This window comes from Fukomys damarensis, unplaced genomic scaffold, assembly GCF_012274545.1.
Source record: "Fukomys damarensis isolate Sample0158 unplaced genomic scaffold, DMR_v1.0_HiC HiC_scaffold_10, whole genome shotgun sequence".
Taxonomy (NCBI): Eukaryota; Metazoa; Chordata; class Mammalia; order Rodentia; family Bathyergidae; genus Fukomys; species Fukomys damarensis.
The window spans coordinates 543,806-556,547 of record NW_022900922.1 but is presented as its reverse complement, the minus strand read 5'-3'; the positions used below and the strand labels follow the sequence as shown (position 1 = coordinate 556,547).

At 46.4% G+C, this 12,742-nt stretch overlaps 1 protein-coding gene across 7 annotated transcripts in view; it reads left to right on the top strand.

The window, feature by feature from the left end:
* Positions 1–6: 6 nt before the first annotated feature.
* Positions 7–12,742, top strand: part of Il15ra (interleukin 15 receptor subunit alpha) — a 15,268-nt gene continuing 2,532 nt past the window's right edge. The window contains exons 1-7 of one of the 7 annotated variants that reach the window (XM_010621409.1): positions 7–1,208; positions 1,516–1,710; positions 3,414–3,512; positions 5,952–6,149; positions 6,718–6,750; positions 8,986–9,196; positions 11,595–11,673. In XM_010621409.1, coding sequence (XP_010619711.1) covers positions 1,058–1,208; positions 1,516–1,710; positions 3,414–3,512; positions 5,952–6,149; positions 6,718–6,750; positions 8,986–9,196; positions 11,595–11,673 — 966 coding nt within the window. In that variant the 5' untranslated portion in view covers positions 7–1,057. Of the gene's footprint in view, positions 1,209–1,515; positions 1,711–3,413; positions 3,513–5,951; positions 6,150–6,717; positions 6,751–8,985; positions 9,197–11,594; positions 12,205–12,742 lie in introns of those variants that run through there. The other 6 variants (XM_010621408.2, XM_010621412.1, XM_010621413.1 and 3 more) reach the window with 6 other exon arrangements.

The following is a 12,742-nucleotide window of genomic DNA, read 5'->3' as shown; positions in this document are numbered from 1 at the left end:
AAAAAAAAAAAAAAAAAAACTACCCAAGAAAGGTTCAGGAGATTCAGAAAATAGACATTTGAAATTAAAATTGTTTGGCAGAACTGAAGTTGAGGCTTATGTAGTAAGCAAGAAATATTTTGGAAGAGATTCAGGCAAAAAAATTTACAACCCAAAGACTCAGAGAGGCAGGGAGAAAGGGGGAAGAAAGTACAATAAAAAGTCAATGACAAATATGACACTGCCCCACCCTCTAAATGGAAATGGCCAATACATCACTCTCCTCAGGCTTAGACATTTTTAATGCTTTCTTTGGGGAGGGATTTAGGGGAGGAAGCCCAGGCCTTTGTACAAGCTACAATTCCCACCACTGAGCTATACCCCAGCCCAAGGCCCTTAGGTAGGAAATAGCAAAGTTTCATTTCCGTAGAGCAGAGCTACTACGTCACTGACAGGATTTTTAGCTGTAGTTTTGGAGTCTGAGTCCAGTTCTAGCTATTACCAAAATAGACCAGTCAGGGTCACTTCACTGTGCTTCTAGTTTCTTCTGAAAATGTGACAGCAATCAGATGATTTAGCCATATGTGTAGCAATAAAGCAGTTGAACTCACTAGGTTAGAAGGTCGGGGAATAAGAGAGTTTATCTATCCATCCTTCTAACAGTTCTGTCAGGCTGTTGTGGGTCTCAGGAATATCATGCTGAATGGAACCTACCCGTCATAGTTCAGAAGGCAGATGGTTTGGCATCTGTTAGTCACACCCTCTTGATGTCCTACCGTAAACTGTGAAAGAGGCTGCAGAGGGAAAGAACACAGAACTGTGAGACCAGGTTTACTGGGTAGGTGAAGAAAGACTGTCCGGAGGAGAGGAGACAGCTGTCAGCTAGAAGAGCGGTGGGGCGTAACCAGCCAAGAGTGTGGCGCTGTTGTGAGCGGGGAGAGAGTGGACAGGGAACAAGAGGCCAGCGTAGCCCGGGGAAGACAGTGAGAGACCAGCATGGCCGGGTCTGGCAGAGCCTTAAACGTGTGTTAAGTATTTCAGATTTCATTCTAAGAGCAGTAGGGAGGCAGCCAGGAAGATGGAAGTTACTGAATCTGCATTTCTGAAGACTGCACTGCTCTGTGGAAATGGGTCGGAGGCTTGTGTCACAAAGTGGGAACGACTCGCAGGGAGCCGGATCTGGAGGCGGCCGGTGTGGATCAGCATTGTGAGCGATGTGACAGCCCCAGGTGCAGTCAAGGCTTCGACCCAGTATGGAGAGAGTGTGTGTGGGCTTGAGACGGAGAGATTGGGAAGAGGTTGGCTGAGACTCCTCCGTCTCTAGCTAGCTGGGCGGCTGACATTTAAGGCGAGCTTCTGGAAGCTTCTGCACCTGTGGCGGGTGTCCTTCCTGATCACCTGTCTCATCCTAAGGGGCTCTGGGGACAAGCTGGGTCCTGGCAATAAAGTTATTTATGGGTGACCACTGGTTCCCTAGGGAAGCCCTCTCAACAGGCCCATGTCTTTTCTCCTTTCCTCTCTCTCACCCTTTTGCAGGTGCCACGTGTCCTACCCCCGCGTCTGTTGAACATGCTGACATTCAGGTCAAGAGTTACCATTTGCACTCCAGGGAACGCTATGTTTGTAACTCCGGTTTCAAGCGGAAAGCTGGTACATCCAGCTTGACCGAGTGTGTGTTTAACAAGGCCACAAACATGACCCACTGGACGACTCCCAATCTTAAGTGCATCAGTAAGTAGCATCATCCCCCAGACTTCTGCCAAGGCAGAACAGAGCAGAGCTGCAGTGTGGGAACTGGACGATCCCATCTTGTGACCGAGAAATCAGTGCTGAGGTCTGAAGTGAAACATGTCACCGGGCCACCAACAACACCCCAGGAGGTGGAAATATGCAGGCCCCGTGGTCACACAACTCCAGGTTCACATTCTCGCTCTGCCACTTCCCACATTCAAGCCTGCTCAACAAGTTCACAACCTCTGGAACTCTTGTCGGTCATCTAGAAGTTGAATCTGATGTCAACACTGTGTTGTAGAATTTTGTGGGCCCTGGTAAATATTAACTATTATTACCATCATTTTGAAATGATGATAGCAAGAGTTGACTGCAGACAAGGGCATGTGCTCATGAGCACACTTGGCTCCAAGGAGCTTTTTGGCCCTGTCAGGAGGAGGTAGACTGCAGGGCATAACCGCTGTTCCTGTGCAATTTCTGTGCTCAACCCAGGGGGCTAGGTTCCCTTGGCTTCGTCACTTGTGTGTAGAGAGGCTCAGGAGCAAAATGAGGATGGTTGAGAATCAGTTTGTTTTTTCAGCCATCCACAACCGGATAATCGTCCTGAAAGAAGACAGACACTGTGGATAGAAACTACGTACTGCAATTTCGGGGACTACTAATCCCTGTTCTGCTCCCCTCTTCCTTCCCAGAGAAAAAGAGTTAACCAGTCGTCTTCCACGTGTTCTGATTTACCAAGCATTTATTGCTACTCAGTGCTTATCCAGTTGCAACTGGATACATTCTTAGAGAACGTTTGTGAAGCTGCCTAGCTCCTCTCTGGGACGCGATGGGAAGCAACCATCCTATAACAATCTCCCTGTGCTGGGAACTTCTGGAGGAGCCAGATTTACTTACGGAATTTGTGGTGTTTGAGTACCCCCTTCCCACCTGCTTCCAGAACGAGAGTCACATAGACGAGATGTCAGAAGGAAGACAAGAAGGGATTCTTTCCTCTTGTTTCAGGAGTCATAGGGCTGGGAATGCAGCCTGTGATGGCCTTGAAAGCAGTTGAAGGGAAAAGCCCAGTGAGGTCAGGGACAAGCACTGACTTGGAACCAGAAGTGGAAAATCAGGGCTTTTCCACTGTTGAGAAAGCTGTTTCCTCAAAGCTCTACATCCTTTGGGTGAATGAATCCAGACTGGAGAAGAGCTGAACAGGGCTAGGAGTAAGGAGGAAAGAAGGAACCTATAATCAGAATTTTAGAGTCCATGGTCGGGAGGAATCTCTAGATTTCATCTGGTCCAAAGGTTCCACCCCTCAAACATTTTATGACTAACATCTGCCTTCACTTCCCCCCATCTCTTGTACTTTTTCCCCCCGCTAAACAAATGGAATCTAGTAAGGAATAACTTATTTTCCCATGAAAAATTTGGACTATTAAACTGAGTGGATAGCATGTTATTTCCAGCCCAAAATTTAAAAATGGGATGTTTAACCTGTGCAGTCTTTTTAAAAGTGCTATAAAAGTCATTTGCAGTCTGCTTGTGCTTTTGGATTGGGAAACACTAATTGTTTATTTCCTGTCTTTCTATCCTGTCCGAGGAAGCCAGATAACACCATTGTAAATTTACATATGATTTGTTTAACTTAATCGAGTTCTGAAGCTACCCCAGGCTCCACCTTCAGTTTCATAAATGCCATGTGGTTATCCTTTCTCTAGGAGATCCCTCCCTGACTCACCAAAAGCCAATGCCACCCTCCACAGTAGTGACTGCCAGGGTGACCCCAGAGCCAGAGAGCCCCTCCCTTTCTGGAAAAGGTAGGAATGTTGGAAACTTCAAGGACTGCTATCTCCAGGTGCCCCCACCCCTGCCAGTCCCACAGATTCATGGGCCACTGCTTGTGTTCTTCTACAAACTTGGGCAATAGAACACATTTTTAATCTTTTTTTTTTTTTTCTTTCTGGTACTGGGGATTGAACTCGGGTCCTTGTGCTTGCAAGGCAGGTGGCAGAGCCACTGAGCTAAATGCCCAGCCCTAGAGCACATTTTTAAATTGAAATCAAGGATAAGAACTCACAGGGGCTGAATGTTTTTTAAAGCCAGAGTTGTTTTGATTTCATATGTGCATAATTAGTAGTGGTTCAGAATCCACTATTAATATGTCGGACCATATTTAATTGTAGAAACTTATCCTTGTCAAGAACCGAGGAGCGTCTGAGATTTGACTTAACTTGCTCATTAGCCTGCCATAGTGCCGTAGGTTTGGACACAGGCGGAGGGGAGACAAAGGTCTTCGTACACAGCACCCAGCAGTGGGAGCGTCAGCATATTCACATCAGTCCCTTGCCTCCCAGGCCCACCGCGGTAACATAAACAGTCCTTCATAGATGCCTGCACGTGCGGCAGACTGCATCCTCAGGGAGGAAGCCTGGACTCGGGGAACCTGAATGTTTTACAGTTAGCAGAAAACATGTCTGCTGTGCTGCAGGAGGAGGTGGCGTCTGTCTTCTAAGGTGCTTACTATGTGTTCATCCTTGGGAAGACAGTCCAGAGGGCTGTTCGGCCCTCCGTTTGCAAGATGTGTAGCAATGTGAGGGACCCATAGAGAGTTGTCTCTTCCAGGTCCCAATATCCGCAAAATAGCAACGATGTTTTACCATAGAAGCATCGCATAAAACCACGGATGTGTATGTCAGCTGAGTTTTAGGTAATATCCTACTCCAATTTCCTCAGCACTTTTTTTTTTTTTTTTTTTGTACTGGGATTGAATTTGGGTCCTTGCATTTGCGAGGCAGGTGGTGGCACCACTGAGCTAAAGCCCTGGCTTTCCTCAGAACTTTTTTGATGTTAAAAAGTTTGAAATCTTGGGTGCTAAATATCTTGAGATTATATGACCTGCATCCTATGACACCCTTATTTTGCATTTAACTCTTGGCTCTTTTGCTTTTTTTTTCACTGCCACATCATCTGGTTTGTGGCTTTCTCCTGACATTTGTCCTCGCCCTTCCCCGCAGGTGTGGCCATCGTCTGCACAGTTGGCCCTGCTCGGTAACACTCGCAGAGCACTGGCCCTCGGCCACTGGTGACATCACTGAGAAACTCCAGTTGGTCTGGGGGGTGACCTGGGAATCAGGGTGGATCTTCCCAGGTGGTTCTTAGGCGACCTGAACTGAGGGAGGATGGAGAGGCTGAAAAGAGGCTTCTGAGTTTGACACCGGCTTCGGGCAAATACTGAGACCCTATCTCAAAAAAAGAAATGAATAAAATGAGAACAGTCTTTCTTCTGGCAAGTGACTTGCTTGCAAATAGAATGGGCTGAGGTCCTGGCTGAAGTCTGGAGTGATTCCAAAACCCTTTTGATCTGAGTCACATCAGGGTCACTCACAAGATGAGAATGTCCAGTAGCTTCTCCAAGCTCTAGCCCCTGTGACTCAAACACTTAGTGGTTTGTCCATTGCTGAGACAAAATTGTGCTGTCAGAACCTCAGATGTGACACAGGGTGGCCCGGCCAATGGCACTTGGATATGAATGCTTAAGGGATTCTAACTGCTGGCAGGTGAAGGGTACAAGGGCTTCTCAAAACACGTGGCTGAGAGAGCATGGGGACTCAGGACGCACGGGCCATGTAAAGCCTCTCCCAGGGCTTTGTTCCAGGGCCATATTTCCCAAGTTCCATGTTTGTTGCAGCGGAAGGTCCATTTTTCCATGGAAAGGGAATTGTGCAAAGATAGCCAGACCTTACGGCTTGGGGTGGCCATCTGCCCGTCAGAGGCAAGGAGGAACATAAATGCCCAGCAGCCTCCTCTCATAAGATTAGAGCTAAATGTGGATGTTTCCCTCAGATGCACTGCAGGGAGTGCAGGCTGCCTGAATCATAGGCTTCGTCTTTTTTCAACAGTGTTGTGCCATCCAAAGCAGTTAGCATCTCGCTGCCTTTGGTAAACACAGCTCCATTTGTGTTTTGGAGCCAGGTCTTCTGCATTTCACTTGCCTTCTGCAAGAAATAGCAGAATCCACTCAAATTTGTGAGATCTTTTCATCACGTGTACCGTGACAAATAGCTGTATTCTGTAAGAGTTTTCACATGTTCGAGGCCCAGGCGGATGAATGTGTCACCCACTCAAGGACAGTTTGTGGGAGAGGGCCGGTCAGGGTGGACTCACTGGAGAGAGGCCCTGTGCTTTTACCCTCTGTTGGAACTGAGAAGACACTAGTCTAAATATTTATGTTCTCCCTGTGTTGGCATTTTCTACAGAGCCAGCAGCTTTATCTCCCAAGTCAGATACCACACTGGCCACAGAGACAGCCACTGTACCAGGCCCCTGGATGATGTCATCTAAACCACCTTCTGTAGGCACCACGGGCATAGGCAGCCACGAGCCTTCCCAAACCCCATCTCAGACAACATCAGTGACCTTGGAGCACACGCCCTCTACTTCCCACGAGACACCAGGTTAGCCCAAGCTTTGCACGCAGATAGGCCAGTTCCCCACTTGCTGCTTCTGAGACTTGGGTTCCGATCTGGTACAAAACGTCTGAAGAGCTTAATACTGTTCAGCCCGAACTCAGGATTGACCAAGATGCTCTGCTCACTCTCATCTGCCGCAGCCCCTTAGCCTGGTGTGCTCTGTGTCCCACTGTGCCGTAGCAGGGGCATCTCGAAATGAAACCCCTCCCAGATGGGACATGGCTCACCTTTCTAACCTGCTTGGCAGAACCTGTGCCAGGGAAGAGCCTCGAATCCCAGCTGCACTCCCTCTGTGTTTGTGCGTGGGGAGTCATGGGAGAAGCCCTCGCAGTCTCTCTGACCCTTCTCTAAGGCGTGTCCAGTTGTTAGGTGCAGCCTAGTGCCTCAGTGAGTCACGCAGCTCCTTCTCTGCTAAGACCAGCTTGGTTATGTTAGCTGTACGTTGCCTTAGGTTCTGAGATGAGATCCAAGTTGTCCATTGGTTCTCTGACTTCTGAGAAGCTAGTGCCTTTAGGAGCCCAGCCCTGACTGAGCTGTCCTTTCTCCTCTACAGGTGCCCTTCCAGACAGCTCCAGATATGCTACTGGTAAGTACTTCCACTTGCCTGGTGTGTCTATTAGGATCTGGGTGAGCACAGACCCGTGTGCTGAGCCCCCCCAGCACATCACTGACGGCCTCCCTCTCAGAAGTCGCTGCCTCATAATAAGGGATGTATTATACTGATGGAATCCATTTGACATGACTGTCTTAGTACCGGTAGCTTCTGCCAAGCTACTAGTGTTGAAACTAGAGAGTTGGTGCCCACACAAAGGGTCTCCTGGTTCAGCTGCTCACAGGGCTTCTCCACCAGGCTCGACTTCTGCCTAGGGCATTTTACCAAACCACTGTGCCTGCTGCCGCCACCGAGACGGCGCCATCCTTCTGCTGAAAGCTGCACGGACCTCTCCCAGGCTGGGCAGCATACACTTTGCAGGATGACTACCCAGATCTCTCAGTACAAAAGGCTTCTTCAAAAACAACAACAATGAAAAAAACAAGACACACATTAAGAGTCAAAGAGAGAAAATATGGGCAGAGGAAACAGAAAGTTGTGAGAATGAAAGAATAGGCTGCAATGAGAAGGGGTGCGCTCAAAGAAGAGAACAAGAGAAAGGATGGAAATCAAGAAGCAAAGAGAAGAGGAGGTGTAGCTCAGTGGTAAAGCACCTGCTTAGCATGTGGGAGGCCCTGGGGAAGAAAAAGCCGGGGTGAGATAGAAATACATTTCTGTGTGACATTCCAGAGAGGCAATTAAAAGGAAGTACAGAGGGCTGTTTTATTTTCGCCATTTTGCACTTGGTTTGCACTTAATGACCTACCTTGAAGACCCTTCCACACCAGTGCACCAAACCACCTTGTTCTTTTGACAGCTGGAGTATATTTCATTGTGTGGATCTGCCTCTGTTTTGTCAGTGTCCTCTTTGGATATGTGATTGCTTATGTTCTTTGGTTATATTACAAACTGATGAATTGAAAACCTAGAAGTACAAATGCATCTGTAGGACAAGAGTTCTACAGGAAAAATTTTCTATATAGATCATGAAGCAACTATTTGATTATAACCTGTAATCTAGGGCCAGGGATTTAGCTCAGTGATTCTGCCACCTGCCTCTCAAGCACAAGGACCCAAGTTCGATCCTCAGTACCAAAAACAAAACAAAACAAACAAACAAAAAAACAAACAAATAACCTGCAATCTATACTAACTAAATTATAATCTTTTTCTGGTTCATGACTTTCACTGGATTGAAATATCAAAAATTTGCACTCAATTTCTAAAATGAAATATAGTAAACATTACCTGAACACATACACGTTACCTGTGCATAAGCAATTGTGGAAATACAGATTTAAAAAAAAATACTTTAAATCTTTCATGTGCAAAGTTTCCTTTCTTTGAACTGCTTAAATATAAAACTAGCCAGGATGGGCCAGGGATTTAGTTCACTGGCACTGTGCCCGCCTCAAAAGCTCAAGGTTCTGAGTTCGATGCCTGATACAAAAAAAAAAAAAAAAGCCAGGTGTGGTGGTTCATGACTGTAAGCCCAGCACTCTGGGAAACTGAGGCAGGAGGATTGCAAATTTAAGCCAAGTCTGGGCAATTTAGCAAGGTCCTGTCTCAAAAGAAAGAAAGAAAATGGCTAAAGATGTAGCTCAGTAGAAATCCCTGGGTGCAATCCATAGTACTGGGGGGAAAAAAAAGGCCAGGCTAGTGTGCCAACTGCAGTAGCGCCTACACTGCCCTACTCGTTTGGTGCATAGGAATAAGGAGTTTATTTTACAAAATACTATTACACTTCTGCCCTTCCTTCTCTGAAATACATTGGCTGTGGTCAGTATGTTCAGCCTTTGACAGGAGCTTTTTCTGTCGTTCTATCACTCACTGGCTCATGTAATGTCAATTTCTTTTTCTCTGGTGGTCCTCAAATGCTATGAAATGCACATTTCTCATTTGAAAAAATCACGTGCCATTTTAAATTTACTTCAATCTGTGGATTTTTAAGGGTTAAACTGAAACAACTGAGTTGTGGTCTGAATCCAACAATTTTTTTCAGAGCCGGGGGTAGACCCCAGGCCCTCGTGCATGCAAGGCAGCTGTGCCTCTAAATTCCGCACCCAGCCTGGACCTCAACACCTCCTGTATGCCTAGTGCAGCGCGGGGCCTGGGAGGATTGAACTGATGGCACTCTCCCTTCCGAACGCCTCCTCTGAGGCAGGTCAGTGACCACAGGACTGGCCGAGTTTGCCTGGATGACCCAGGAACGACTCCCCTCCCCTGCAGGTTCGCAGAGGACGCTGCTTCTTCCGCCCCAGACACTGACACTGCTGGCCTCAGCTGCCTTCCCCACCTACGTCCAGTCTGCACCCGGAGCTTCTGCCTTTGAGCACAATAATCAACTTTTTCTGCTCTACTCCCTTCCGGGCTTCCTCATCTCACCAAAAATCTTCCTTCAAATCCACACCCTCTACCAGAAGGTTAGAGAATTTGCCAGGTGATCTATTAATTCATTGTCATGGTGATTCTGGTGTCAATTTCTTTACCAAATGAAAGAAAGTTTCAGATCTGAATTCCGCTGCTTTGCTGTAGCCGTGGTACAGCAGCCCGCCTGCCTCCTGAGTTTTAGCTGGTAATTTTTCTTGTTTAAATAGAAACGGGAAGAAGCACTGTGAAAGTACAAGTACAGTTTCTAGAAGCTTATCTTTTCCCATAAATCACTCCACAAACAGTAAGTGGACACCAAGCCATGAGCTAGTGTGGGCCGTCGTTTACAGTAAGATACCTCTCTGCTGAAAATTTGTTTCCTTTTCTTTTAAGTCATGATGATGATTTATGTCAAGTCTGAGAACTCAAAAATCTTTCACTAATTTCTCATGCTTTGTAATTTGTTTTGTAGCAACTTTTCTGTGCTTATTTACTTACAACTTAGGAGTTATTTCCATAATTTGTTTCTTATGATAGCGTCATTACAAAAACAGGAAAAAACCAAATGTTTTTGAAACAACAATTAAGACTATCTCCGACCCCACCGTTATTTAACCCTTTAGCACACTGCTTACCCCTGGAGGCGCATCTGTAATTCCAGCTAGTCAGGGAGCTGAGACAGAAGAATGAAAAGTTTGACACAAACCTGGGGCAATTTAGGAGATTATTTTGGATTCACCTTTATCTCAACTTGCTTTCTTCACTCAGAGTACGTTAGACACCTTTCCACCTTAATGTATGGATAGCAATTCCAGTTTTTGGTGGATTCCATTGTATGAGTATACAATGAGTATGAGTAATGTTCCATTGTATAAGTATACCCCATTATTTAATTACTTTTCTACTGATGAAATTTAGATCAACATCTTGAAATTTTTTTTTTTCATTTTAACATCTTGAAAATTATCTGAAATACTTGACTGAGTAACTTTCTGATAGAATTAGAACGTCTAGGGCCCAGACTTCTCTAAAGCTTTTGCTGTATGTTGCAAACCGCCCTTGAGAACAACCGGACCAATGTACGTCCCTAGCCGCTGAGGCCAAGAGCCTCCCTCGTCCCTGAATTCGCTGTTTTACACTAACGATGCACTTAAAGGTCAGGCCTCGGGAGGTCTGTCTGATGTGTGAAGCACCGGCATGGCCCCAGAGCCTTGGCAGCCCATGACCTTATGTGACTGCGCAACTTCTCCAGGCATCCACCCTTGTCACCTGCAAGTAGAGAAGCTGGTGGCTTTTCCAGGGAGATTCCCCAACAGTAAGGCAAAATCCCAAGCGTGCGAGTGTGTTGAACATTTCTGTCCCCGCCTCACTTGAGCTAAGTCTCCTTGCTTGCATGCGCAGACCTCCCCTCCCCGCTCTGATTGAGGACTCCCAGGTGAAGTCAGTCCCACAGGTGCTCCCAGACGCCACACCATTCCCTTGAACTCAAACACGTTTCCCCTTTCCGTAGTCTTTACCTTACCCTCTTCTTTTTTAAAAAATTTCTTTCTAATGTATTACAAGTGGACAATAGGGCCGAGGATTTAGCTCAGTGGTTCTGCCACCTGCCTTACAAGTAGATAATAAGAAAATGTAAAAGCCGTTCCAAGAAGAAATGATTTTTCTAACAGAAATTATTAGCGAATAACCATGGTAAATACACTGTGTATCATGATCTTAAACGAATATATTTTCATTTGCTGATCTCTGTCTCAGCTCATTCCCTAGTAATACTATACATTTTTGCATAAAACGAAAGTTCTGACAAAGTAGCTCACATTCTGTATAACTTTGAACAATTTCTTTTACTTCAAGATATCCATTGGTCTTGTTGGTTTCTTACCCTCTTAACTGTGATGCCTCTTACAACACCTCCTTTCCCCTTAGCGCTCTTCCCCTACCATAAAGTTGCATATTAAAACAGAAATGGAATACGGACTTGGAAGGAAAATGGCCCTGGATGTCCCGGCCCCTACAGTAGTGAGGCTGAAGAGAGGGACTCTAGGGGGAGCACTTCCCTGTCCGTTTCCTCTACGTGGGACCCAGAGGCAGGAGCTCCTGCTGAAGTGCTGGTCCCGCGCCATCCTGCTCCTGCTCATCACCACCTTGCTGGCGTCTCTGTCTTTCCTGACCTGCTCCCATCCCTGCTCCTTACCCCCGGGCTGTTAGCCCAAGAAGGCCCAGGACCAGGGTGTGGAGGAAATGACAGCGAAGTTCAAACCTTTGTTGGCAGCAGAGGGAGGTGGTCTTGCCCAGACCAGAATAGATCAAATCACGGGGATCTGAAGAACCGTAATGTCAGCAAGCTGGCGGGAGAGCGTTTAAATCTGTGAGCAAGGGCGGAGAAGGCCAAGAATGAACTGATTCTCAGGCAGGAAGGCTCTCCCGGAATTCCCACATGGTTCCAGCTTAGTTCTGTTCTTTTACAGTAATCATCTCGACATCTGTTCCTGGGATACTTGTGATGTGTTTGGTGTCGGTGCTGCTGGTATACTACATCAAGTCAAGGTGGGTGACGCCGGAGGCCCACGGGGCCAGAGTCTTCCCGCCCGCAGTGAAGAGCTACAGGATGATCAGAGACCCCTCTCTAAGGAAGCCCTCTCACACTCAGCCCCTTCCGTATCAGCCCAAAGACGCATCGAGGCCGAGCAGGACAGAGCCAGCCTTAGCCCTTCACTTCCCTTGTGGCTCTCGGGCCACTAGTGTGAAAGGGGGTCAGGCTGGGCCTGGCTGACAACACAGGGGCAAAGCTGCCGAGAGCCAGTTCACAGAGAGGATGAATTGGGTGTCTACGTGGCTGTGGTAAAGTGTGTGCTGAGTGAGTACTGGTTCAGTCCTCAGCACCCCCCCAAAAAAGCAATGTACCCAATGACCAATCCGATGAACATTCAGCTTGTATTATTCTTTTGATACATTCGTGAATATTCTATGCATCCGTTCACTATGGGCACACTTATTCACAGCCAGCTTACTTCTGTATTTCTAATACTTAAATTTCTGCATTTTGGTCTTTGTGATGTTTCTGCCATTTGTTGAAATATCAGGGGTTTTGCTAGTTTTTATCTTTGGAGACAAGGTCTGGCTAAGTAGCCCAGGCTGGCCTCAAACTTGTGGTGATCCTCCTGCCTCAGCCTCCCAAATGCTGAGATTACAGATGTGTGCCACCACACCTGACAGAAATACCACTTTTATTTTTTGTTTTTTCTAACCTTTAGGCATTTTCATCTTTTTTTGGGGAGACAAGATCTCATTGTGTAGCTCAGGCTGGACTTGAATTTACGGCATTCCTCCTACCTCATTCTGCCAAATGCTGGGATTACAGGCGTGAAGTGCCACACCTGGCATTTTTATCATTCTTTAACCAAACTTTCAATCAATATGCAACACCTCCCTCTACTCGTTATTCAGAGCTGATTACACACACACACACACACACACACAATTTTTTTTTAAACACTTAACTAAGTGCTAAGAACTGTTTTAAATCATTTGCATCGACATGATCAAGTCTGGTCTGATCAGGCTTCTAGTTACTCTTTTTTCTTCTTCTTTTTTTTTTTTTTTTTTTTTTTTTTTT